Here is a 26,499-nt window from a genome sequence, read left to right as displayed (position 1 = left end):
TTGTGAGGGACCCCCTCCACCACCATAGATTGAATGACTTGCTGATGCTGATACATTATTTCATGAGAAATTGACAAAAATGTTGAAAAAGGCCTTATCTCGCAATGTTAAGCAAACAAATAAGATATTCCTGGATCTCTCTCTCTTTGAGCACATCCTCGCCAAAACATGTATGGACTCATCCCTGGCCCTATAAGCCCAATCCTCAACCAGGAGTCTGCACAACATGTTCATTCAACGGTTTATATAGAGAGGCGGCCTGACTGACGTCCTTATTCAATTTTAATGGGCAAACAGAAGTGTGTAACAACAGGTGGGTGGAGAAAATCCCAACCGTGGCCGCAGCAGTCGGTCAGAGCTTCTCCCCTCAGGTACCACGTTTGCCAACTTATACTCCAGTCCCCTCTTTCTTTTCTCTCTTTCAAACTCGCACACACCGGCAATCTCCACTCTGAAATTTGCTGGTCTTTACAAGCGTGACAACTTAAGTAGAGTGTAGCCCCACAGCTATTGTAACACTATCACCAATAACCACCAACACAGGCTTGCTGGTGCTGCTCAGGAGAGCTGAGAACCACACACCTAAAACAGCCCACAGGATTTTTAAGGTTGGTGTGAGGAATGATGACAGAAATTATGTAAAGCCTCCCCCACCTGACGCAAGGTTTTTCAGTGTGCGGGGGGGGGGGGGAATCCTCTTTTGTTTCCACCATCTATTGTTAGATTGAAACAAATGACCTGTTGTTGTTGTGGAGTTCAGCAATACAATTCTGAACCAACACTACAAGTCTCGGGGCTGGAATGTTGCACTAAAATGCATGGGGGGGGGGGGGGCAATTGCCTTTCATGTCTGCTCAATTGAAAACTCAAATTGAAACCATTGTTAATTTGCGAGCGATTATTATCAAATAGATTAAAGGTATCATCCTTTTCATTGTCAAAACTGATGAAATCCAACTGTGCGAGTTGATAGAGATTGAAAGTAAAGTGAGAGCTCATTGCACAAACAATGTGCGAGGGTGCACACTGGTGTGCCGTTGTCAAAGCACGGGGAACATTCGGCAGCTGTGCAAGCCAATGACGGCTGTGAAGTCTCAAGATTAGGGGTGCTGCACCAGACACTTCTTCTTTCTCCATCCATCGCTAAAATTCATGCATGCCACATGACGTTATTTCCATGGATCACTTCAAAGGGAAGTGGAATCAAAGATCTTGTACTTTACTGAAGCACACTGGCATCAGAGGCTCCCCGACGCTCGCCTTTTTCATCTTGGTTGTACAGAGTCTTCTTATCTGACTTTTGTCAACATGTCATTTAGTCAACCCTAACTAACAGCAATCTTGGTCACCAGCTGTCTTCTCTTCCCTCTCCTCCCTTCCTCCTCCTCCTCCCACTGCACTCTGCCTCATTGTTCAGCCCATCTCCTTCCTCCTGTGTGCCGACAATCGACACATTGCCATTACCGTCATCTGCTCTAATACACGCTACACATCCAGGCTGACAGCGGCCGTATGGTCCCGTCCTGCCCGGCACAGCAGAAACATGTTGGCCCCATATGGAGCCTCCGCACAAAGGGAATATATTTGGGACGGCTGTGGGAGCCAATGAGGATGTTAGGTGGATGATGATAATAGACTTTCCTAGTGCACCTGTGCAGTAATGATGTGGAAACCTTAAGCAGTTTAAACCGCAGGGTTGTACTATTTTGATGAAGCTCTGTAGCTTCCTGCCTCTCTCTATCTTCCTTTTTTCTCAGATTTCCGCTTTCATTTCAAAGTTTCCCCAGGAAGTTTCTGAAACATTCTCAACCCGCAGCACCGTTCCTTTTCTCTTTTCACATGTCTGCAAAAGTTCTACGTGCACTCCGATGGTTAATACAAGGGCACTGACTCACTGGGTTGTTGTTAAAGGCCAATGTTCTCATGCACCAGCGATAAAAGAGAAGAAGAGCAGAAATCAGACAGTATTCGAGCTTGCGCCTCTTAATCTCCCCTCCTCCGGCTCAGCCTAACTGACGTTTTCTTAATTTATTCCTCTCAGTATTCCAGCATTTTAATTAGGTCAGTCCAAATCTCCTCCCACGCAGTGTTATTCCGGAAAAACTTTTTTATTTCATCGTGTTTGTCATTTGCCTCTTCCGTCTCTCATTCTTTCCATTCCTTTCTTTCCCTTTTTGCACTTGACAGTTTTGCTCAGCGGGTTATCTTCCTAATGATGAGCCCCGGTTTTTCTGACTAAATCCTGCTGCTGCCAAAAGTAAATACTGCAGAGGTGAATACATTATTGAATCACGATTTAAATAAATGAATAGCCTTAAATAAAAATATATTTTTTCAGTGTCTCTGTGGTGGAGGACAACGACGAGATTTAGGAAAGCGAAAAACAGGGAGGCAAACTTTTAGATATGAAGTTGTTCCACCTGACATCGACTGACAGTGTCTGTGCCGTATGCACAGTGCGCACAGCAGGGAAATGTATAACTTCAGATTGTGCTCAAGTGTGTTCTTTAGACTTTATGATACTTCTCAGCAGCTTGTGTACGTGAGCTTGTTTGCTCTCTCCTATAACAGAAGAGTGTATATTCTGTGAGCTGGACTTCAGTATGCCAGCAGTCCTGGCTTATCTCCAGCCTCAATGGAAACTAGAGGTAATTACTTTTCTACAAAGCGTCTGACAAGGCAAAAATCTTTTACACGCTTTCCATCGGCACAGCAGGACATTTACTATGACTACTTGTTTTGCTGAAGGGGTCTAACACACAACTACCTTTCTGGTTGCAATTCTCTTTTACGATCGTAGGCGTGAGGCCCCGGCACACCGAGCTGAGCTGTCGGCTCTCAGGCGCCTTCAGGTTGTGCGGTGGCACCATTGGCTCTAGTTTGACCTTATTATCCATGATGAAGACGATAATGTTTTTCTTGGATTGGATTGAGGAACAGTCTACTGCTACATATAAATGAGTCTTTGTTGTGCCTTCAATAGCAGCTTTAAATGTAAATGCCTGTCATGTAATGAGAAGCTGAAAGGAAAGTAGGTGAGTGGTATCATCACAGCAACACACTCACTTTCACTCACGCTTCAAAAAAACTATATTTGTTAATTATGCTTTACTAAAACAAACTATATTTAACTTCGGCCTCTAGGGGTCTCTTGATCAATACAATAACAAAAGCTTTTTTGCTGATGTCATGAGGCAGATAGACATGGGAGTTGTCTATCTGACCTGAGTCAGATGCAAATCATGATCACACAGATAACAAATCAATTAAATTCTTTGCATTACGCAGCAAACGGCCATGAACTATCGTGATCCATTAAGAGTGACAAATACAAACTGTCAACTTTCTAACTATCAACCAGTGTTTTACCTTTGTCGTATGTTGTTTGCTCCAAAAGTTCAAACAGAGACAGGCAAAGCCACAGGTTATGTAGATATGACACAATACAAATGACCAAAATAAAACATCCTGTTCCCAGATTTGTTTGGGTTATATAGATAGATAGATAGATAGATAGATAGATAGATAGATGGATACTTAATTAATCCCGTGGGAAATTTTGATTTAAATATATCAACTATATGGTCAAATGATCCACTAATATTTATCTAAAAGCAATTTAATCTCATCTCCAAGCAGATCAGGCCCATTAATCCAAAACAGATTACAACCTGTGTTGAACCATTTATTCAGTCTAACAGCAACTGGAGGATAATTTGCCATCAGTGAAACAGTTTGTATTTTTAATATTCTGAGACGTGTAGAGTTTGTCTTCCAGATGATAAGACACTGAGATCATTAGAAATGGAGAAGAAAAGGCTAAGTGAAATAACAGGAAGAAAAAAGCGATATTATTTATAAAGTTGACACACTAAATTTAACTAAGATCTGAGAGTCTGTACAGCCCCACTGGGCTCTCTGATATGCACAGGAAAGTCCCCATGTTTCATGAATAAGTGCACTGCTCAATTAAAGTATTTCCTGTCTGGGTTTTGTCTATACTTCTTCTTTTCCTGTTATGGGGACGGGAAGTAGGCAGGGGAAACTCATGTCATCATTGTCCACTCTTATTCACATGCCCTGTATAAAGTTGAGATAGGAGAAGGCCCACACACAGACACACCTGTCAGCCCCACACACACCAAAAAATGGTCGTTATCTCCCTCAGTCGGTCTGCTCTCCTCTCCTCTCCTCTCCTCTCCTCTCCTCTCCTCTCCTGCTCTGCTCTGCTTTAGAGACAGAGAGCGACTGAGACTCAAGGCGAACGCCGGCAAGATCCTGTTCCACCGCAGTCCGACCACCTCCGATCAGACTTTCCTACCACAACTCTGAGCACTTCATCCTGCGATACTGGTGTGTTGACTGTGGTCCGGCTGCCGATCCACAAGAATGAGTCAGAGCTAGGCTACATCGCTACGAGGCCCAAGGATTGCTAATCCATGACCTTCTGAGGAAGATAAGCTGAGAATGCCGGCTCTATCTCCACCACACTGCAGCGAGGGTTATAAGGGCTGAGCTCGAGCTTTGTAGTCTCATATGCTCGAGGGTTTGGCTAAAGCGGCTCTCTCCGACTGAGGGATCATGCCTCCGCACTGCACCGAGAGCGGACTCGGCCAGATGAGTGCAGTAATTATGTGGTTAGCCTTGGCAAGTGGTGGAGGGTAGCTGATTATTGGTATAGCCGAAGGCCTGGAAGATAGAGGCAAGGATAGCAGGCTACAGCGGTGCACTGTGTGGCAAACAGAAACCAGGCCGGGTCTCAACTTGCTCTGTCTGAGGGGAAACTGTTAAAAAGCCACACAGAGCCTCCTCTGTGCGTGTGTGTGACCGAGGCAGCGAGGAGGAGTACCTTTCCTGAGCCGTGTAGGGATAGCTGAGGTTCACTGGGTTCAGGCACACTGTGAATGCAAAGATTGCTTTGTTTGTACATGTTTGGGTTTGTGCAGCACTGTAACGTGGCATAAAATGTGTCTCGTGTTACCAAGTCATTCACCCATGTGAATATGCAAACTGAATCTGTAGGCAAGGGACAAGGCTTTGGGGCGTGAAGCCTCTTAGTTTCTGTTTCTAGTTTGATCCCGCTTGAGCAGGGTGGGTTGCCTCCAGGTAAAAAACTGTCTGTATGGAGAGCAACCAGACAGAACACATTGACTGAAATGCATCGGCATATTTTTAACTTATCTGGTTTCATATGTTAGAGATCAGCCAAAATGTTGCCTGGACCTATAACAGCAACAAAAAGTATCACCTTTTGTGTTTTGTGTGGAGACACATTTGACTCATGTGCTGGACTGTAAACATTCTTGATTCTTGTTGTTCTGGGTTTGTACCCTCATGGTTGAATGCAATTATTGTAAGTCACTGTGGACAAAAGCATCAGCTAAATGAAATGTAATGTAAACTGTGTGTGTTTTTGCTGACATCCACTCTGTACATTACATACATGTCATTAAGCCAATGCTTTTATCCAAAGCGACTTCCAGTTTGTACATTTAACATCTATGAGGGACCATTCGATTCACTTTCGCCCCTGTGTACAATGGAAGCCCCAAAATATTAGCTGCTGACCAATGATGCAAATTCATAGACAGACAATTGCTGATGGTCTCCAACATTGCTTAATCACTATCCAGTATCCCTCCATAAACACACAAATACACTAAAATAAGCTCTCTATAATATGTATTGTCTTTTCGTAAAACCATTACCTCAGTTCCATCTTGTATGGTTATATGTGAGCATGTGTTACTGAATCAGATACACAACCCCTCCCTACTGTGTTGTGGGAAAGATTTAACAATAATATTACCATGTAAAACCAATTCTAATACAAAGTGACAGATCAGGCCTAATGCTTACTAGTAGGCTACATACGCAAACCATATGGGCATGTCACCATAGTAAAGACAGCTTCTGCTGCACTAATCACTTTGACATAGCAGATGCACAGACTGGGGCATTATTGGCTAAATTAAAGCGATTTTTCCTCAATTTTCACAGTGTGAAACAGCTGTCCAAAATTTGAGAGCAAACCAGAGAGAGAGAGATAAAAAAGGGGAGAAAGAGAGAGCATAAGAGAAGGCAATGAGGAAGGGAGCGATGGCCAATAGTCATACCCCGCAGCGAATCAGATCAGATCCCCCAGAGGTGAGGATTAGCTTTCTGATCCAGATTTTAGGCTGGATTTGGGGCTTTCTCCTCAAGCTGGGCCCATCTGAAATTCTGGATTTGCTCAGTGATGTCAGCCATATTCTCTCTCTGTGCGTTTGTGTGGGTGTGTGTGTGTGCGTGGGAAACAAAGAGACAGAGAAAGTGCTCACGGCCATCGCTTGCTATTCAGACTATGTTGTGGACAGTGCCACAGAAGGAGTAGTTAGCCAGTCCGGCAGCATCAATTTGTCAGCATTTCCCTGCAAAAAAAATCCTTTGGGGCCCCTGGGAGCCAAAGCAGGAGCGCAGAGGGCCTGGGGTGACCCAGCATGCGCTAAATACACACAGCTGTGCACAGATGCGAAAAACACACAAAAATGTGGATATCCTTCACAATGACTGCACACTAATATTGACAAGTGTATGACGGATATACACATTTAGTTCCATTGCTGCCCTCATCAGCACCAAACTGCGACATAAAGGAACACGCAGCTGCAGTGTTGTATTAACAGCTGCAGTAGAGAAGGGTCAAAGACAGAGCACGTCATGCAGCCTGTGTCCTCTGAATCATCGGGCCGGCTGCAGGCTGACATGCCATGTGTAGCACCACACACACGCACACACACACACGCACACACAGAAAGAGACAGAGAGAACTATCACCTTTCCTGACCTTTGATGTTCAATGCAGCATGCAGATATATCCTCATCCCACCCCAGTAACACGCACACACGTACACACACACACACACACACACACTCTCCCTCACAGTCTAAAGCTTCTTTCAGACATGCACTGAACTCCACAGTTGCTCCACGGTTCCACAACACAGTTTCTGTGGACTGTTGAGCCGAGTCCCCCAACTATTAAATCTGCAGAAATCCAGGAGAATTCGATGCGGGAACACAGCAGGGGAGCCCCTGCTGGATTGACCGCAAGCGGGTGAGGGGGTTGGGGTTGCCTCTTTAAAAAATGTAAAAAACAATTTTTTCCAATAAAAAAGCGGTTTCATAAACGAAGAAGATACTGACGAAAATGTCTCGAGAGTTTTTGGTGATAAGAGCTGTCTGTTGTCAAGAATAACCACGTGATATCCACAGCGGAGTTAATACGTCACCTACTGCCTCAACCTGCTATACCCAGCTGCTCCACCTCTCACCTGAATAATGTAAAGGATATGTTGCCGTTGGTCGTTCAGAAAACCTCCCGCTGTGTTGTGCACGTGTGAAAGGAAAACTGCGGGTAACTCCATGGCTAATTCTCCAGATTTGACCCGGCTATACAGTCACATCTAACTCTTACCCTAACCTTAAAACATGTTTTCCGTGTGAGGATGAAAAACCAAACCCCATACCATTAAATGTTAATGAGCAGACTAGTCCCCAGGTGACTGTATAAACACAAAGGTCCCCATGTCACAAGTAATACTGACACCACACACACACACACACACACACACACACACACGAACAGTGTGTACAGCCATGGGCTATCATAAACTCACAATGGCTTCATCCATTAAACATAAGTAACACAACATTGTTCTGGATTCTTTTGAGATCAAGCACTGCATTTATAATTCAGCATATACGCTACAGCACACTGGGGGTTATGTCCTTACTTCATTTCTTTCAAGTCAAATACATGTAAAGGAATAACACTAGGTGTCACCGGTCTATACTTCCAAACATGGGGTAGGTAAAATAGGATTTATGTGACCTTGCTTAACAAGACTTCTTGACTGAGGTCGTACTGTGCCTCCACCATGTAGTGAATCTTTACTATGAAGGAGAAAAATGCAGAAAACATTTTATTAATGCTTTGAAACCACTGGAAAAGGACTTGTAAGCCATGTGTCAGGCCACGTAAATATCACAATCTCAACTCAAGGTCCCCATCCTCACCTATTCTGAGCACGGCTGAGCAAATTCAAGGGCGAGGTGGGTTTTTGGAATGTTACAGAAATGGTCTATTGAGATATACAGGGAGAGAGTACAGTTGTATTCAACTAAATTTGTTACAAAAAAGCATATACGCTGGGGATGAGTTTGAGAACAAGACTGAAATTAGCACATGTGGTAGATGTCAGAAAGTCAGCGAACCCTGAGCTGAGACTGTTTTGACAAGTTCTACCACCAAGGTCGTGAAGGAACCGTCAAGTTCAAAGCATGGCCAAGACCCCAGTATGATAGGAAAACACATTCTGCATTTAATTGTCCGTCACAAGCGCAGGTTAATGCTCAACTCGAGTCACACAGTCGGACACCAAAAAACTAGGCTGATACACGGTGTAATGAGGATGTCCACCAAAGTGAAGGTCTCACACTGGTAATAACAGGGGATACGTTTTATCACATGTGGCTCTCATATCAAAGAGCCTGTGATAAGATAGAGAAGCCAAATCCAGCCGAGCGGTAAAAGCTGCAATGTCCAGGCAGCCCGAACCAAAGGGGGTTTAACCTCAGGTGCAGACGTAACTCAGACAGTACAGAGATGACAGAGAGCCAGAGACATACATGATCAAATTATTATATAATCATTTATTCATGGATATAAAGAACCACGGTCTGGTTTTCCTAATGCACTACGAAAATATTAAATTCAAAATAATGATAGGATAAACACATTGGACAACACCAACGAATAACACATATTTCTCAAAAAGAAGGGAAAGAAATCTTTCAACAAATGTGCTAATTCAAATGTAAATGTACTAATCGTCCCTGCATACGAACATGGAAGTTCATATTCACTGCTAATGGTACCACGCACCATCACAACCACCGACCTCCCAATTAAAAGGAATAATTGCAGAAGATGTAATATACATAGGCTATATCCAGACTCTATTAAGGAAGAGAAAGAAAGGAAAATAAAATGAGAAAAAGGTAGCAGAATAATTCTGAGACGCTAATACGCCTCCTACTCATTAATCTCCACTGCTGCCACTGGACATAATGCCAGTGAAAATATAGTCCTAGTCCTTTGATTATTTCTTCCCACCTCAGAGCAACACGCTCACATGAGGCAAACAGTTACCAACTCATTACAGTCCTCCTCTATTGCTGGTAAATTGCAGTCATTTGTGTCTCTTAGGCAAATAGAGTGAGTGCTCAGCCTGCAGACGTGCCCCGGCTCAATTCTAATTGTCTTGACCAAATCTCTTTCTCAGCAGTTAAGACAATTGTGTCTGTGTTCCTCTGGAAGACATGTGTATGTGCAATAGGCTAATACTAATGGGCAGGAGGCTTATATTAATAAAGAGGTAAACTTGCTCCCATGCTGAAGTAACAGTTTATACAGTAGCTAGTTTTTACTGTTTAGCACGTATATGTACAGTATGGTAGCATATTTGGTGTTGTGTTATAAGGTTATTATAGCATTTACACTTGGTATTGATAACAAATACAAACCAACAGTGCAATACATGCACGTCAGTCCACTACAGACTACCAGTAAAATCTACCAGTAAAACTACAACCAGTAAAGGCGTTAATACACCACAGACACCTCCAGCAGCTTGAAAAAATCAGCAGCGTGGTCTTACTTTGAATATTCCAAAAATTAATGACGATGCAAAGTGGCTTCAAAAGGAGAACACACTTTAAACTAATTTTATCCGTAACAAAAACACTGGGGAACATTTAAGCTTTGACCTTAAAATGTGCTTTTGTTTTCCACAGCATAGATCTTAGCCCATAAAGAAACACACACACACACACACACACACACACACACACACACACACACACACACACACACACACACACACACACACACACACACACACACACACACACACACACACACACACACACACACACACACACACACACACACACACACACACACACACACACACACCTCCCATGCTTTAGGGCTGAAATGGGAGAGTGGGGGTGTAGACAGGAATGCTGCGGCTGTTCCGTCTCTCACCTACAGTAACCTGGCAACTAGTGTGATAATCGTTTTCAGAACTTTGACACTATTTTCAGAAGTACTCCAAACGATCAATCATTTAATGAAGAAAATAATCATTAGTTCCCATTGGATGCAAAAGAGAGCTTAACCATCTACAACAGTAAAATCCTATTTTTGATTGTGTTTTGCATTATAACAGCCTACTTATAGTTTTCTATTCAGGACCTATATTTTATGCCGGACTGCGACAAGTACTACTACTACTACTACTACTACTGCTACTGCTAATAATAATATTAACAATAATAATATACTCTACACTTTAAAATCATGATATTTTCTGAGACGGTTATCATACCATGAGAATCAGACAGATTGCAGCCCCACCTTGTACTGGTTGAATGCCGTGAGACACATTCATCGATCTAGTGGAGAAACTGAGAGTTGCATAAAAACATTGATGTAGGCCTATTTGCCAAGAAAAAATAGATTTAATCACAGCAGTTACCGGGGTAAGTTAAGGACAAAGAGAGAGTTAAAAAAAAACTTAACGAGATTTAACCACCCCCCCCTAAAAAAAGAAACCAGACCAGCCATTCTGGGGAGAGAGAAATAGAGAAAAGGAGCGGTATTGTTCTTTGTTTGAGCTCAAACACACACACACACACACACTCTCATACACACATAAATATATAGTGCTGACACCAATAAGCAGTCAACGATTTTCCTAATGGTTCTCTTCTATGGAAAGGCAATTCTCATGAGGATGGTTAAAGTACTGAAAGCCATGTGTAAACTCCCCCCCCCCGATGGTGGCTTTTGCTCTCTCCCTCTCACACACACACACATACACAGAGGTGTAAAGACAAAACTTAAACGGAAAGTAAGAGAGGTGGCCATGTTGCCAATCCAGGTTAGCTGGTTGTGTGTGCATGTGTGTGTGTGTGTGTGTGTGTGTGTGCGGTGTGTGTGTGTCTTTGTGTGTGTTTGTGGGGGGGGGGGGTCCAAATTGATTAACAACTTTAATCATGCTTTTTTTCCTTGTGTTTTTTCTTCCAATATTATTTATTTATGCCCATAATTTAATCCGATTTCCATCATCAATCGTGCACAGTTTTACCAATTCTCTCACTTTCAACAAAACTTCCACCAGCTGTCATCGAGGCCTTTATTAAGTTGTATGTGCCTGTGAATGTGGGATTGCAGAAATGAGAATGTTTTCTTACAGAGTCAAATCCACAGAGTCAAAGACGAAAGGACTTATAGGTTAAATGTTTAAAATGCTTGAAATTCAAATCGTAAAAACAAAGACAGAAGCTATTTCAGACAAATTATCAAGCTTTCTTGTGAAGCCTGCATTAAGTGCATCGCGAAAACATTTGACATTGTGCTCACACAATCAGCCGCCCTAATTATCTTCTCCTCCGCTTCCCACCCACCCTCCACACACAGAAACGTTTTTCTCATACATTGTAATTTCTGTATACCTCTGAGGCTTTAGGTTCAATGGAATGGAACAGAAACAGGAAGGAGACGGATGAGAGGAGCGTATAGTGGTGGGGACGGAGCGAGAGAAAAAGACAAAGAAAGAGAGGAAATGGGAATAAAATAAGTGGAACGACGGCAATTGACGAAGAGAGAGAGGACGAGAATGAACAGAGTGAGAGAGCGGGGCAACTCCGGCGGCAGCGGCGTGGAAGCGTCTGCGGAGCGTTGCTGATGTGATGGCACGATGATGATGGTGTTGATGATTCACCGCTGGTAAGAAATCAGTGAGAAGAACATATTATTATCACACAGCTCAATTACAGCGCAATTTCTCCCCGACAGCGACTGCCTCGGCAGGGCTCCTCATTGAAGCTGATTTGGGAGGCCCGCGGCGTCTTGGAGGACCAGTCAACGACTCAGCGGTGCGGTGAGACAGCCCCACTTCAGAAGGGAGAGGGCGACCGGGGGCGAGGAGGAGAGGGAGCACGCAGTGATGAAGAGGGCGAGGAAGTGGTGGAGGAGACGCATGCACAGGATCGGCAAAAGTGGTGTCAGGCGGGGAAGGACAGACAGGATGTAAATGCACTGCTGATGGAGCAAACACCTGTTCAGTAATGAGTGCGAGCTGGTCCTGATGGGCTGGCATGAATACTGAAGAGCAGCTATTTGTGTGGTCCACCATGTTTCTGAAGTTTATTTACCCTCAAAGTATGTGAATGTGCTGCATGAGCAACGGGGGAAGGAGCAGAGAGATAGAGGCCTTTGTATATCTGCACGCTTTTGTGTGTGTGTGTGTGTGTGTCTGGGTGTGCGTGTGTGTGCGTGTGTGTGTTGGTGTGAGGAAGATTGTGTGGGTGAGTGTTTTTTGCGATGCAGGAAGGAGTGTATTTTATGATTTAATGCATTCTGTAGGTGTGCGCCTTCAGCACAGAGGGGGCCTCTGAAGAGTGTGTGGGTGTGTGCACGGACGTGTCGGCTTTCGTGTGGATGTTTGCAGGTGTGTATGAGCTTGTACAATTTAACTGGTACATCCCGGCTGTCTCCAGCGTACCCTGAAACGTCCCGTACGGTGTCTGCCCCGAGGCAAAGGCAGCCTCAGCTGAACCGCTTCACTGACCTTAAGGGGAGGGATTCATCAACGTGACCTTGACCATAAACCCTGATTCTCTCACATACTACATACTGGTACGAGTATGTAAGGGGTCGAAATATGCTACAATTATGTAGCGTTCACCTGCTTTGTCAAACACCAGCTTACTACTATATTTACCACAATATCTACCACATGGATACTAATGTTACCAATGATTCCTTCGATGTGGCTTTAAAGCTGCACCAATCAATATTTTTATACAGTCAGTGGATCAAATCACTGTGTGAGGTGAGAAAGGTGTCATGTGCAATGATGAAACCACAGAGAATTACCTCCTCTGCAGTTGCCCTCAGCTCTGCAGAGCATTTTATCGTCTTTCAGCCTATTGTTTTAGTTTTAGGTCCAGCGACTTTATAGTTTACTGTCATTCAGTTTCACTGCTCTCATGAACCTTGTTAACCCTAACCATTATCTTAAAAAAAAACAAATTATCTTAAAATGTTAAATAGAAAAATATTCTCCTGCTAGCTCTATGTTGTGAGTAAAATATTCACATTTCAAACACCATTTAATGCAGGGAAACACTGTATATGTGTCAGATGCTAAATGTCTATCAGTGTGAATTATTAAACCACTGCAATCACAACGTTGTGTAAGGTGACCAAGGAGAACTGGGATCATTGGGTAGATTTGCTAAACCTCCTCAGTATAATCCTGAATGAGAAGCTCCAATTAAGAGATGCTTGATAAAACCATTTGATCTGCGTCTTCACATCAGCTTACGTTTAAATCCTAAAGTACACCAACAGAGGGAAAAATCGCAGACCTGATTCCCTGCATGCATGGAGGCCATTTGGACTCAGCTAGTTTCCAGAAATGGTCTGCAACCGCACAGTCTCTGCCAGCCAGGGCCTAGCTACTATAACAAGCCCTCAAACCAAACCGGGTTCCCCTAAGGATTACGCCAGGATTTGAGTCGACGTCGGATTTGTTGAAGGGATGAGACGTTTATCTTTTCTTTTTTTTCTCCCCGCAACAGTCCATGATGCAGCTTTCTTCTGTCTTGCATATCTGTCTCGCTTCCATTGCCTGTCTCCATCTCCCTCCCTTTCTTTCTTTCTCCTCTCTCTCTCTCTCTCTCTTACACACATATAGAGACAAGTCTTTTGGGCTGTTGGCATTCAGCTCCAGTAGTGAGTGGAAGAAAAAAGGAGGAGGAGAGGGAGGAGGAAGAAAAAGGCACCACTGTCAGTTCCTCTGCTCTTGCTCCTCCACGGGACTGGAAGGACAAAAGCTTTCCCTGACAGGGCCTATCTCTACCCAACCGACGTGTCATCACCCTGTGTCTTCACCACAGCTGCCACGTACTCGCCTTTCTTCCTGTCACTAACTCTGTCTTATTACAGTAACACAATACATGGGGATTAGTGTATGGCGCGTTGAGGAGATAGCAAAGCAGTGGCTCACGCTCAGTGTCATTAGTCTGTGTGGGTGTGAGTGCATGTTCATGTGCGTTTGCGTGTTTCATGTGGATCAGCGTGGTGCATGTCAATGTAGCAACGCTGCAGCCATTTCACCGAAGTGGGCAATCTGCCATGTGCTTCCCCCGACGACAGGGCTGTCAAGTGTTTTCCGATGCGATGTGACCATTACGGTTGAGAGACAAACCCACTCCATGCTGTCTGATGATCCCCATACACGAGGCTATTCATCGTGAATGTTGCAGGAGGAACTATATGGAGGCTTTGGTGCACACTGTGATCAAGACTGGGAAATCAGCGAAGAAAAAGGACATGCCACTGTCGCTGCGTGCAATCTGACCTGATGGGAACGTGCTCATGCAGCTTCTCATCACGTCCCATTGCCCGGCACGGCAGCAGCACCGTGAAGAGAACATCCGCTCATGCTCCATTAAAGAGAAAATACACTATCTTCCATTTAATACGACTCTCCTCATAATTCGTGAATCACATCACAAGCAACTGTATTCACACACGTGTTGTTACACAGTGAACATCACCAAGCCCTAGCTGAGGCTAACTTGATGACATCAGGGTCATTTCGTCCGGACCGACTAACCATGTGATAAACTGGGGGAGTCTGCTGTTTCTAAGATTTATATTTAAACAAACGTATGTTAAGTCATTTATCACCAAATCTCCCCAACACTGACAAACCCTGTTGCAGCTTTAATTCATTGTTTTTACTGGTGTGCGTAATACTGTGGAGTTTCCGTGCCACTGAAACAGAGACTTCCGAGTTGCACTTCAGTCTGGACAAAGAGGAATGGAGACTTTCGGAAACAATGTCGCCGACAATGTTTGCTCCCTGATTAGGTGTTATCAGTCACGACTCAACAACCATTGGTGAAGGAAACACAGAGCGAAATACAAGTGTTCTTAACTCTTGCAGCTAATAGTGCCACTTTGTTCTAGGTCGACGCAAAGACATCCCTGCTCTTACTTTTTGTCATTGCTCATCTTTGTTTGTAGTAGTTTCTGCAACTAAGCAACCAACTGCAGAGTAGAATTTCTGCTTCCTGTTTACACTTACATGTATGTACAATATTAGTATAAAAAGTGGGTTGGACTGTGATATTATTTGCTCTTAGTGCTATTGTTCCTCAAGAATACATCTACACCACACAGGGGTCATATTGGGCAGTTTTTGAGGATCAGATTGAAAGATTGCAGGGAGTAATGGAAGGAGAAGGAGCAGCCACAGTGGGCTGTTACGATGAAGAGCTGCAGGCGACAGGCTTCACACCTCCATCCTCTCAGCGAGGTAACCAACTCAGCTCACTGTGCCCTGCCGATCGCAGACTGATGCCGTGTGCAGCATAAAATCAGATCATATGCTCGCAGGAATATGGAAAATGTTCAATGAATGCCTTGCTTTTTTTTTTATTCAAACAACAATAGTTTGTTATGATGGCCCCAGATTCTGTGACCTGGAGGATTAAACCGAATTCAATGTCACCAGCAGGGACAACTGGTGCCTCCAAATCAAACAGGAATCATTTTACATTGTTTCTCACACTGAACCCAAAGGCTCCTGGAATCTGCAACTTGTGCTTTTTTGTCATTTTTTAAAACAATATATCTTTCTATTGAGCTGTTTAATGTGATCATCATCTATCATGATCTACGCAACATGATCTAATTCTAGTAGTGTGTCTCACAGTACTCTGCACTAATCCCTTTTTATAACATACAGCAGATCTTTTTAAAGGGATAATCCTGAAACTACGAAACAGCAGGGGACTTGAGCAATTGGTCTGGTAACCCTTCCATATGGTGATGGTCTAGTCCAAACCTGTGTGTGTGTGTGTGTGTGTGTGTGTGTGTGTGTGTGTGTGTGTGTGTGTGTGTTTGTGTGTCTGTGCGCATAGCCTTTTAACCCTGCACTTAATGTCCACATGCACCCAACTTCAGATAAAACAAATTCGGCCCCTGCCTCGTCTTGCCGTCTCTCTCTCTCTCTGTCTCTCTCCCAGGGCTGCCTGCTAAGCCTCTTACCTTTGGGATTATTGGCAACGCTAGGTATTATATAGCTTCATTCATCTGGATGATGCGTTATTAATGTGTTGGGGAATGAAACCATCTGCAACAGCAGCCGTGGGTGATGTCGGGATGGGGTGTGTGTCCATGTGTGTATGTATGTGCATGTGTGCGTGTGTCTGTGCATGTGAGTGATGCAGCTCTAATTGATGGTAGTTTGAATAGACTTGACAGAGGAGAGATGTACAGTAGTTATGATCTTTGTTTTTTAAGTTTTGCAGATGAGGCACACAGAAATGTCATGCTGAGCACAAAGCGCACGCACAAACACACACATACATACACACACACAGCATTCACACAGTCTAACGAAGGACAAGATGGTAGTAAGTTATGTGTTCGTTAAATTCCTTTCAGACATGCACATCACTCTGTAAAAGCAGTGTTACAAAAGACAGATTTTCTGTGAAGGTCTCTCTTGAAATGTCACCACGTTTCCCTTTTCAGACAAAGTTTCCGTGTTCGTACAGTATAGCCCTGAAAATTACGAGTTCGGGCTCTAGAAAATACAGCATACAGTTTCCACTAAGACATGAGGCATCTTCTCTATCTGTGATATGGCCTTCATGTACTGTAACCCTTTGCGATTAAGGTGAACCTGGTGACAGTGCTATAGGGCTGGTTCAGAGTTAATTCAACTTGGGAACCTTATAAAGCTAATCCTGGAGCAGCTACCGAGAGCAGGCTACACTTACCAGTACATTTCATCACCTCCCATCAGCCCCCTCGTCAAAGCTACGCCCCCAAAACACAAGAATGCACACTGCTAGGAGCCAATTTTTCTGTGACTAAGTCTGTAACTTCTGGCTTTAGCCTCTGCCTCTCTGGCTGAAGAATCCAGTCATGCGCAGTGAAAGCATTGGCAGGGTGCACGCAGGCAGGCAGGTGGGTTAGAGACAGACAGGTCGCCGACCAATCATTTCATTCAAACCATATGAAATGGTCGGTGGAGAGGATTTCAACAAATGAGCTAAAAAGTGTTCTAGAAAAAAACGTATCGACCCCAACTTATAAAAACAGTTTGCCTTTTCACAGGCCACCATAGAGCCACGTCATTACATAACTGCATTTTTCACTCTTTATGTCTCGGATTTTTCCACCACAGGCTTTGTTCATGAAACTCCCTCTAGTTCAGCTGATGACCACAGAACAAGGAGGTGGTTTGTCCCTCGGCTGCTTCACTCTGGCATCCAAAAATATTAAATCTTCTTTGCCTGCTGCACAAGACACAACCTCTGTTTTTTATAAATGTTCATCACAATGTTTCGGATTGTGTTGTTTTGTTGGTCACAATAATTTTGCCCTGAACCCTTTACGTAAGCAGTTCTTCCTTCTAGCTAAATGTTGGTACGAGGGTCGAACTTGAATTTCTTTTCTTATATCGAAACTAAAAGAACTAATATAAGATTAGGAACTGGCTGAGGACTGGCCATTGAACTGCCTTAGTGGAAAATGGAAATAAGTCGCCTGATCTCATCCCAACTAAAGACCACAATCATCAAACCAGCCAACAAATAATTTAGCATTTTGCAAGAATGGTACAGGGATGAGCAGCATACAAGGGTCCTTGATAAGATGTTTTGGTACGTTTTTGTCTTTCATTAGTGGATCTCAAACATGACAGCATCGGCAAAGAGGTATCAGCAACTACCATGTTTTTAATTAAAATTTGATTAACCTTAGTTTTTCCATTAATCATTTCATAAATATGACTACATATAAAACAGTGAAAGGCTGCTTTTCCCACCAGCAAAAGCCAAAAATATCAAATTTATAACTACACAAAGCTTTACAAAAAGAAGCAAATTGTCACATTTGAGATGCTGGATCTTTGAGGCAACATCTCTTTCTCCTCCATCAGGGCTATTCACACATTCTGCCTTCTTGTAGAAATGCTCAAATTAAAACATGCGGCTGTTGAATGAGTGTAGATACCAGTCTCATTGAAGCCTCCTCTGCTGAAGTGCATTAGCTTTTTGAATGCTGATTAAACTGCGTCCTGGTAATGAGCATAAGATTTGGCAGAGTAAGAGTTCTTTATATTAAATTTCCGACCTGTTGAGATATATTTTATGTAGATTAGTGTACATACACTATTGGGCTGGTGTTAATCCCTCAACGCACTGTTTGCTATTAACTTGATGATGCAGTTATCCATTAACCCGATTAAATATAACACAATAATGAAAGTTGCACCACCTTCATCTCCTGAGCAAGATTCGACATAATTGACAGGACTGCTTGAGTCATGCCACAGTGTTGGTTGTGTGTGTGTGTGTGTGTGTGTGTGTGTGTGTGTGTGTGTGTGTGTGTGTGTGTGTGTGTGTGTGTGTGTGTGTGTGTGTGTTTGTGTTTGTGTTTGGCTGGTCCTAGGATTGAGCTCTCTACAATGGCTGCCAATGCAAAATGCTAATAAAAGATACAGTAGCTGCGTAAACCTGTTTGTGTTTGTGTGTGTGTGTGTGTGTGTGGTCCAGGTTATACTCATGTTGTGGGGACCTAAATCTGTTTACAGGGTCACATTATGAGGTTGTCTTCTTTATGGGGGAAAGCAAGCCCCCAAAATGTAAATCAATACATTTTAAGGTGAAGACATTTTTTAAGCTTAGGTCAACGTTTAGGTTTAAATTGGGTTATGGTTATGTTTAGGTTATGTTTAGGTTAAGATTAGGTTTAGGCTAAGGTAAGGTTTATGGTAGTAGTAGCTATGATTAAGATTGGAGTCTCAAGGAAATCAACGTAAGTCAATGTAATGTCTTCCGAAGTCATGGGTGTGTGTGTGTGTGTGTGTGTGCCTGCGTGTGTGTGCATGTGTGTGTAGTATTTCTAACATCCTGACACCTGTCAAATAGATATTCCTCCTTTACACACAGTCAGCAAAGAGACAGGAGGACAGAGAAAGGGTTGGGGTCTCCGCTGCAAACAGACAACCTGGATACCACACTGAAGAGACCGGCAGTAACATTTCACACCTGGTCTCGAAGGAGCGTTCGGCGGAGACGTGTGATCGTGTGATGTTTGCGCTGCTATGGATACCCAAACTTTCAGTCTGAAAACTACATACAGTCTCAAGTTTTCAGATTCCACGCTGACACAGATATTTTGCATGTGAGTGGGATCAGCTTCGTGAAACATCGTGACAGGGTTTTAGCGCCGCACTGCATTACGACAATAATGAAATGTTTTGCGGAGGGTTTTCTCCATCACAGGTTTTGGAGACAGATGGTGTCATGTATACAAATTACCCTTCAACATCAAAGTGTCTCGGGTTTTTTCGATGCATCTCTTTCAAGTCTGAGGTGGATACTTCTTCCCTCAGATGTGAATATGTTTCCAGCTCTCTCCCAGACTAGCAGCACTTGAAAAAGAAGCTCGCTGTGCGTGAAATAACGACAGATGGAAGGACTGATCGGCAGGCTGTACTTTACTTTCCCTCATTACAGGTTTTACCGAGTAACACTTTATTGGCGTAATGATCGGGACATTTGAAATTGCAAATCACACAGTAGCGCATCTTCTGGTCTTCTCTGGACTATAATTATGTATGTTCAAATGTCCACACTGGCCATGTGATTTACTTTCGGGGGGGGTGGCAATTTAAGAACCAATTCCCACTGCTGGAGTGGCTGGGCTACAATACAACACCAGCGCCGACAGTGAGTGGCAAAGGAACACGCCACATGAGAGAAAGGCATGGGAAAGGTGAAAAGGGCCGAGCTGTTGCAAACTGAATGAAAAGATGTCCAGGATACGAAATATGAGAATAATAGTGTACAAAAAGTTACACCAAAAGCTACCACACCAAAAAATTATTTTGTGATTCGCATACATTGCTTGTCGGCTACTTCAGGGGTCTGTTATACAACTAACACGATCTTTAGAAAGAAGAGCAAGTGATTCTATAAATGTTGTTTCCATGAGGTCAGTCCAATATGATGAAATAAACATTTTCAAATAGACATAATTATCTGGCGACGATTTTGACCTGCAGTTGGACCCAGTTGGTGACGTAGAAGAAGACATGTTCAAGTCAGTGGAATAAGTAGGTAGATAAGATGCATACAAACATAGGCCTGATTTTTTTGTGTCAGTGTGTTTACAAAGACCTTGCTGCTTTGGAGCTGTGTCACCTATGAGTGGATGTATGACCCCTTGTCCCGGTCTGTGTCGTGGCACTACACTGTCGGGCTATTCCTAAAAACAACTTATACAATGTGTATATGTGACTGTATGTGTTGCTATAAATATGTGAGAGTGTGTGGGTATGTCAGCATGTAGCTGCTTCTCTGTATCTACATAATTTTGGATTGTTTATGTGAGTTTGGTATGTGTGTTGCCTGTGTGTGTGTGTGTGTGTGTGTGAGTCAGCACTGTGATCATGGACACAGTGGGATGAATCATGTTGTGGTGGTGCTGGTGGTTGGAGAACAGGCTGGTAACAGCGACGGATTCAAGCAAAGCTCCCAAATGAAAAGCACATGTGAAGTGTATTGTGATTTGGTAGCATGCAAGTATCATGTCCAAGCCCTTTAGTGTTAATTCTGACAGTCTTTCAATGGATTCTGCCTTTACTTTTCAAGTTCCCAAAAAATATTGCAACAAAAGTTACCACAACTATGTCAGAATAAGTGTTTTCGTTAAATTATACGAAATAATTAATATCATATTAGTTATAGCCAGGTGGAAAGCCGGTAATATGAAATGTTAGCTTCTATTATTGTCTTAATTTCCTCCATCCATGGTCTAATATTCTTTGCAGATCGAGGGGGAGAAACGGAGCCCGTCCCTGCTGACATTGGGCAAAAGGCGGGGAACACCCTGGACAAGTTGCCAGCGAGACAATAGAACAATCATTCACCCTCACATTCACACCAAAGGTCTATTTAGAGTCTCCAATTAACATAACTCCAATCTGCGTGTTCCTGGACTGTGGGACGAAGCCAGAGAAAAGCCTTGCAAACACAGGGAGAACATGCGAGCTCCACACAGAGACCCTCTGCCAAACTGGGATTCGAACTCAGGAGCCGTGCTGCACTGTTATTTCCTCTCAGAGACAAAATGAACGAGATGTTTGGCAGTCACAAACTATTCAAGTAAAATATCCGCTGGCATGCGTTTCTTTGTATAAATTAGCCCTGAGCCAAGCGTACCACTGAGGGAAAATAACTGCACAGAAGATATTTATAATGAAATGATGTGTAGTATTTTTGTGGTTAAGCTTGTAGTGTAAGTATTATCATCATGCTGTGGAACAATGGAGAGAAGAAACCTGAGGTGAACGTTTTCAGACCATTTGAACTGCCGTCTTTGCCGTAGGAAAGCGTTTAGGAAAACTCTGTGCAAGGGGAAAAGTGTACATGAGAGGTAATGTTACATGTATTACCATGACTAACAGGAAAACTCTTTACGACATGTGTGAGCCGGACGCCCGCTGGGCCAATGGGGTTCATGACAGTATATGACTACCGTGGCAGATGGAAAGAAAATGCTGACGACCAGACGTGAAGCTCGGAGTCAGACGCCTTTCAAAGCTTTTACTCCGTCTCCTGCCGAAGGTAGGTTGGTTTGTTTAATTTCAGCCCAATAGCAGTTTTTCCGATCCATTACCGGGGCTACCCTAATAAGCACTTATTAATTATAATTGTGAGGTCATGCACTGTCAGGCAAAATAAGACAGAATAATTGATAAGTAGGAAATTCTGATAGGGCGTCTGCAACAGGTTGGAACTCCCAGCTAACTTCAAGTTCTCCATGTCATTATATATTTAAATATTGTATTGAGAGGTGAACAACAAGCTGTGGAGTCTGTCGGACGACGACAACAACAACAACAACATCCTTGCTCGGCATCACCCTTTCCTCAAAAGACACAAACAGGAGACAACCACTAATGACGACCGCAGCTCCTGCCTGCTGCGGTGACACATCCTGGACTGCGCATAATGTTTCCGTCTAACACAAGTTATCACGTAGAGACGCTGCTATTGTCACACTGGAGCTGCTGGCTCATTCTATTCTGGAAGTGCCATGCTCCCCTCTGTCAGGCGTGGTGCCTCGTATATAGCATCAGTTGGCGCTTATGCGTCACCCTCAGGCTGGACCACTCTGCCAGGCCAAGCCCCACACACACACACACACACACACACACACACACACACACCACCCACACGAATGAAAAGGCAGTGATTAAGCAGTTGAGGACGACTATATAGTTGAATGTTAAGAGTTTGGGGGGGGGGGGGTCCATAGAGAGAGAGAGAGAGAGAGGGTGGACTGGCTGACAGGCTGGTGGACTGACTGTCCTACACAGGCAGTGTGAAGTGCTTTGGGCCCGTGGGGAGGAAAGCCCTTCTTTGAAAGATCAAGGGTGCACATCCACTGTGTGCTTTAATATCACCACACATTTGCACAAATGTGTGTTGACGCAGCGTGAGCAGGTGGTGACACAACCGGTCCGCAGCTGCCGTTGTGTCGTTTATGCTGAGTCCTTGTAGGACAATTACAAATATTCCTCACAAGGAGAAATACTAATGTCCTAAAGTGCTCTAATGCCACCTTACTAACAAACCTCACAGTCCCTGTAGGACAATTGCTGGGATATTACACCGATATTTCATTGCGGGATTCCCAGTCTGTCAAAGTAAAGAACAAATGGCACAAATCGAACCCGTCCTTGCTGTGACTTTATGCCGTGGAGATGCCGGCAGGTGGGACGAGCGGGTCCTAGCAGATGAAGTGAGTGAGTCACTGTAAAATCTGCGGAGGAGACAGATGATACAGTGCAGGGCTCAGAGTGAGTGACTGTGCGGCGGAGGCCACAGTGTATCACACCACATCGCAGCCGGTTATCTGCTGGTTGCATGGTGGCTGGAGAGGAGTATGGGCTCTACTTGAATGGCTGGCAGCTTTACGAATGGGGGGGGGGGGGGGAAATGCAGCGAGCTTGCCAGGAGTAAATGCGTCCAATTTCTTTCTTATTCATTTTGTGGGCAGAGGGGGGGGCTGACTGCTTGAGAGATCATTCGAGCGGGAGGCTCAATTTTTGGAGAATTTAATTCCAGACATCAGGTTGGGGAAATTAATCACATGCTCCGCAAGAAGCACTGTACAAATACAAAAAGCTTCTCGTGTGTTAGCCTCCGGGGCGCAGGGAGCAGTCAGTCAGCGGAGTCTGCAAATAAACATTTGAGAATTGGGGTGGGGGGGAGCAATTTTTTCAAATTTCCACTGTGCATTAGCTGCTCCGCTTGAGAATGGACCCAGCTCCACAGGCTATGTGTAATTTAATTTATTCATTCTGCTTGCAAGATGTTCATTGTGCAGGGGTGCATGTGTGCTCTGGCTCCACAATCACATCCATCTTGACCTTTTGTGTTTTGTGCCACTACCAATAAAACTGTTTTCATTTGCACAGACAACAGACGACCCTAATCTCTGTGCACTCATCAAAAGCAAACCCTTCGCAAATGAGATTATGTTTCCGTTTGGCCTTGCTCTCACAGAGCTGCTGAGCCGTGCAGCTCCTGTGTTTGACTCTAAACACCAAATAGAGCGTGACAGGTAGAAGCTACTGCCCCAGTCAGGGACTCAGACTCTTCACACACCTCCACGGCTGCTATCTCGCGGAGGGGATTTGCCCTGCCGTGCTGTCCTGGAGTGAACTACACGCTGACTTCACATCTCATCCCCAGCGTTGGCATGTTGCAGCTGGAGTCCGGGCTGGAGTGCGCTCGTTCCCGCGGCGCAATGTGCCTCCTGTCCTCAGCGAGCGTTCAGCCGAGGATGCCCGTCTCCTCAGCATCATCACTGGGGGAACACGGGGGCTCGTCCGCCTCCTCACACATCCTACCGTGACCCTGCGAAGGCTGACAACAACCGAGCGCTCGTTCACTCAGAGCCGAGGCCGTGTGCTCGTCTCCCCCCCAAAAAAGCGCAACTGGGAATGTTTGGACCCGCCTGCCATACAGTGCCAACCGCTCCGGGCTCCATCCCCGGCGACGAGGAGCACAACCTCTGTTTTTCTACATGACATGATCACATCTGCAGCGGCTCGGTGTGTCTTACCGGCTGCTGTATGTGGCGAGCCGCCCCCCTCCCTGGCGGCGGCGGAGGAAGATGCTGCTTCTGCCGCTGCTGGACCCGCTGCTGGAAATAGTCGCTGCCCGCGGCTTTGTTGCCCGCGACCCGGTCCCTCTTCTCCCGCACGCTGGCGCCTCCGTCCTCGCCGGAGTCGAGGCTGCTGAAGTTCCACACGATCAGCGTCTGCACCAGCAGCACCGTGAGGGCTGCGATCAGCGCGGACCGCGACCGGCGGGCCAACCTGCGAGCGCACAAGCCGCCGACCATCTTCTTCGCACCGGGGCTGCACGGAGCTGGAGGAGCCGTCTGTGGCTGTGCGCAGCGCGACGGGAGGAAGCGGTGGAAGTAGAGGGAGGACGAGGAGGAGGAGGAGGAGGAGGAGCAGGAGGGAGGGAGGGAGGGATGGAGGGAGGAAGGCTGAGCTTTACGGCGGCGGAGGCGAGGAGGAGCGTGGGGAAGGAGAGGCACAGCGTCACCGTGTGGTGGAACTGGCTGGCAGGGTGATCACAGGCAGACGGTATCCCCGCTCTGTGTGAGAGAAACTACACGCACACACTGGATTCAATGTTCATCTCTATAGAAATTCTGATAATGACTCCAATACATGCAAATGCTGGCGTGGGCCATGTCCATCACACAGAGGGGCCAACATCCACGTACAATTACTGATCAAGTAAGGCCCACAGTTAACACTACGTTCATAGTACTACAATATCATTGAAAACAGTGTTTTCAAACTAAAATGATCTCTGTCCACACAAGAGTTTTGACTCCATATCAGTTTTATACTAATTTGCCTGACCACTCACGTGCACTGGGCATTTGGTTTTTAGATGCAGAATTGTTGCAGATAGCTTGAGTATGAGCTCACGTTCTACTTGTGTCAACAGTTGTATTATTGTAAAATTAAATTGTACAATTGCTTTTAGTAAAGGCAACAGGGTCAGCAATGCTTGAGATTGATTAGCCACGCTGTGTTTAACACTGGCAGCTAATGTCCTTTCGTTTTCTTTTGCATTACGAAGGTAACGTCATGACCGAATAGACCCATTCTGCAAGCAATTGTGAGTGTCTACATCATCGGTTCCAAACATATCCGTTTCTGCCCATCCAGTCTAAAACAAATTTAAACGGGGTCAGAAACCTTTCCAAACATTAGCAGAGTTGATGCATTTTCTTTTGAAAACATGGTAATGTGGATATAGCCTCTGTCCTTGTTTAATGTTAGCTCTAAAGCTTTGAAAAATACAATTTAGCAGTGTTCAAGAACATTAGTATTTCGAAAGAATTGCCATATTTTTCTTTATTATTGTTAGTAAATTACTAGTTTATGTAAAAAAAGGACCAGGGACAGGACAGGGGCAATGCAGGGGCCAATCAGATTTCAGCTGGACTCCCCTCGGCCCCCCTGGATCCTCCCCTGTTCCATTATTATTATCATAGATAGACTATCACTGGGCCTCTAGGGCTTCTTGACAGTGAATTAACTTGTCCATACAGGGGTGTAGCTACAGGAACTCTGGGTCCCCCCGATATATTATTTCCTCGGGCCCCCTCTAAACTATGCAACCCTGTGGAATTTCTGTCTTCTCCTCTGTACGTTTTTGGAAACATAATCTCCATTTACACCCCACTTGCTGGATCCCAGCTGGAATCCAAGAGGTATATTAACATTTTCTTCTCTGCTTTCCAGGAGGTATGTTACAGCTGTGCAGTGGAGCTGCTCAGAATTAAATGATTTGCCCGAAGACATGGCCGATAATTGCCATAAAGTGAGATTGTCATCTGATTGACTTTTTTCTTATTTAACCAAAATGCCACCCTGTTGATTCAACTAATAATTTATCAAAAATCTTAAATCATTCTAATCAGTCAGAGATGGACACTTTGTTCAGTTTTAGGCACAGGAATAAAACCATTTACCTCATTCACTTATAAAGAAAAGACCAGACTGCTGTGGATGAAGCTTCTAACTGGAGCCACAAACCTCCATAGGAAATAGAGGTTGCAATCAATATTTGATATCTCCTTCAATAAGCCCTTTAACTGCAGATTTTTGGCCATAGTATGAAAACCATGGTTGTTCAAGTGTCCGAGTAAGTCAAGACAGTGTGACAGAGAGCCGGCGTGAAGCCACAGCAGGTCCCTGAAACTGAAGCAGCTAAATCCTTGTTCACACAACATCACTTTCAGCCAGATTTGCC

General features: G+C 44.5%; 1 protein-coding gene across 1 annotated transcript in view; it reads right to left on the bottom strand.

Moving 5' to 3' along the window:
* xylt1 (xylosyltransferase I) overlaps positions 1-24,562 on the bottom strand; it is an 80,487-nt gene extending 55,925 nt beyond the window's left edge. Inside the window, exon 1 of the mRNA XM_053419462.1 lies at positions 24,281-24,562. Within this exon, the coding sequence (XP_053275437.1) occupies positions 24,281-24,562 (282 nt within the window). The remainder of the gene's footprint in view (positions 1-24,280) is intronic.
* Between the last annotated feature and the right edge of the window lie 1,937 nt (positions 24,563-26,499).

The sequence above is a fragment of the Pleuronectes platessa genome, chromosome 3, assembly GCF_947347685.1.
Source record: "Pleuronectes platessa chromosome 3, fPlePla1.1, whole genome shotgun sequence".
NCBI lineage: Eukaryota > Metazoa > Chordata > Actinopteri > Pleuronectiformes > Pleuronectidae > Pleuronectes > Pleuronectes platessa.
Note: the sequence above shows the minus strand (reverse complement) of the source record. Positions and strands in the feature narration are given on the sequence as shown.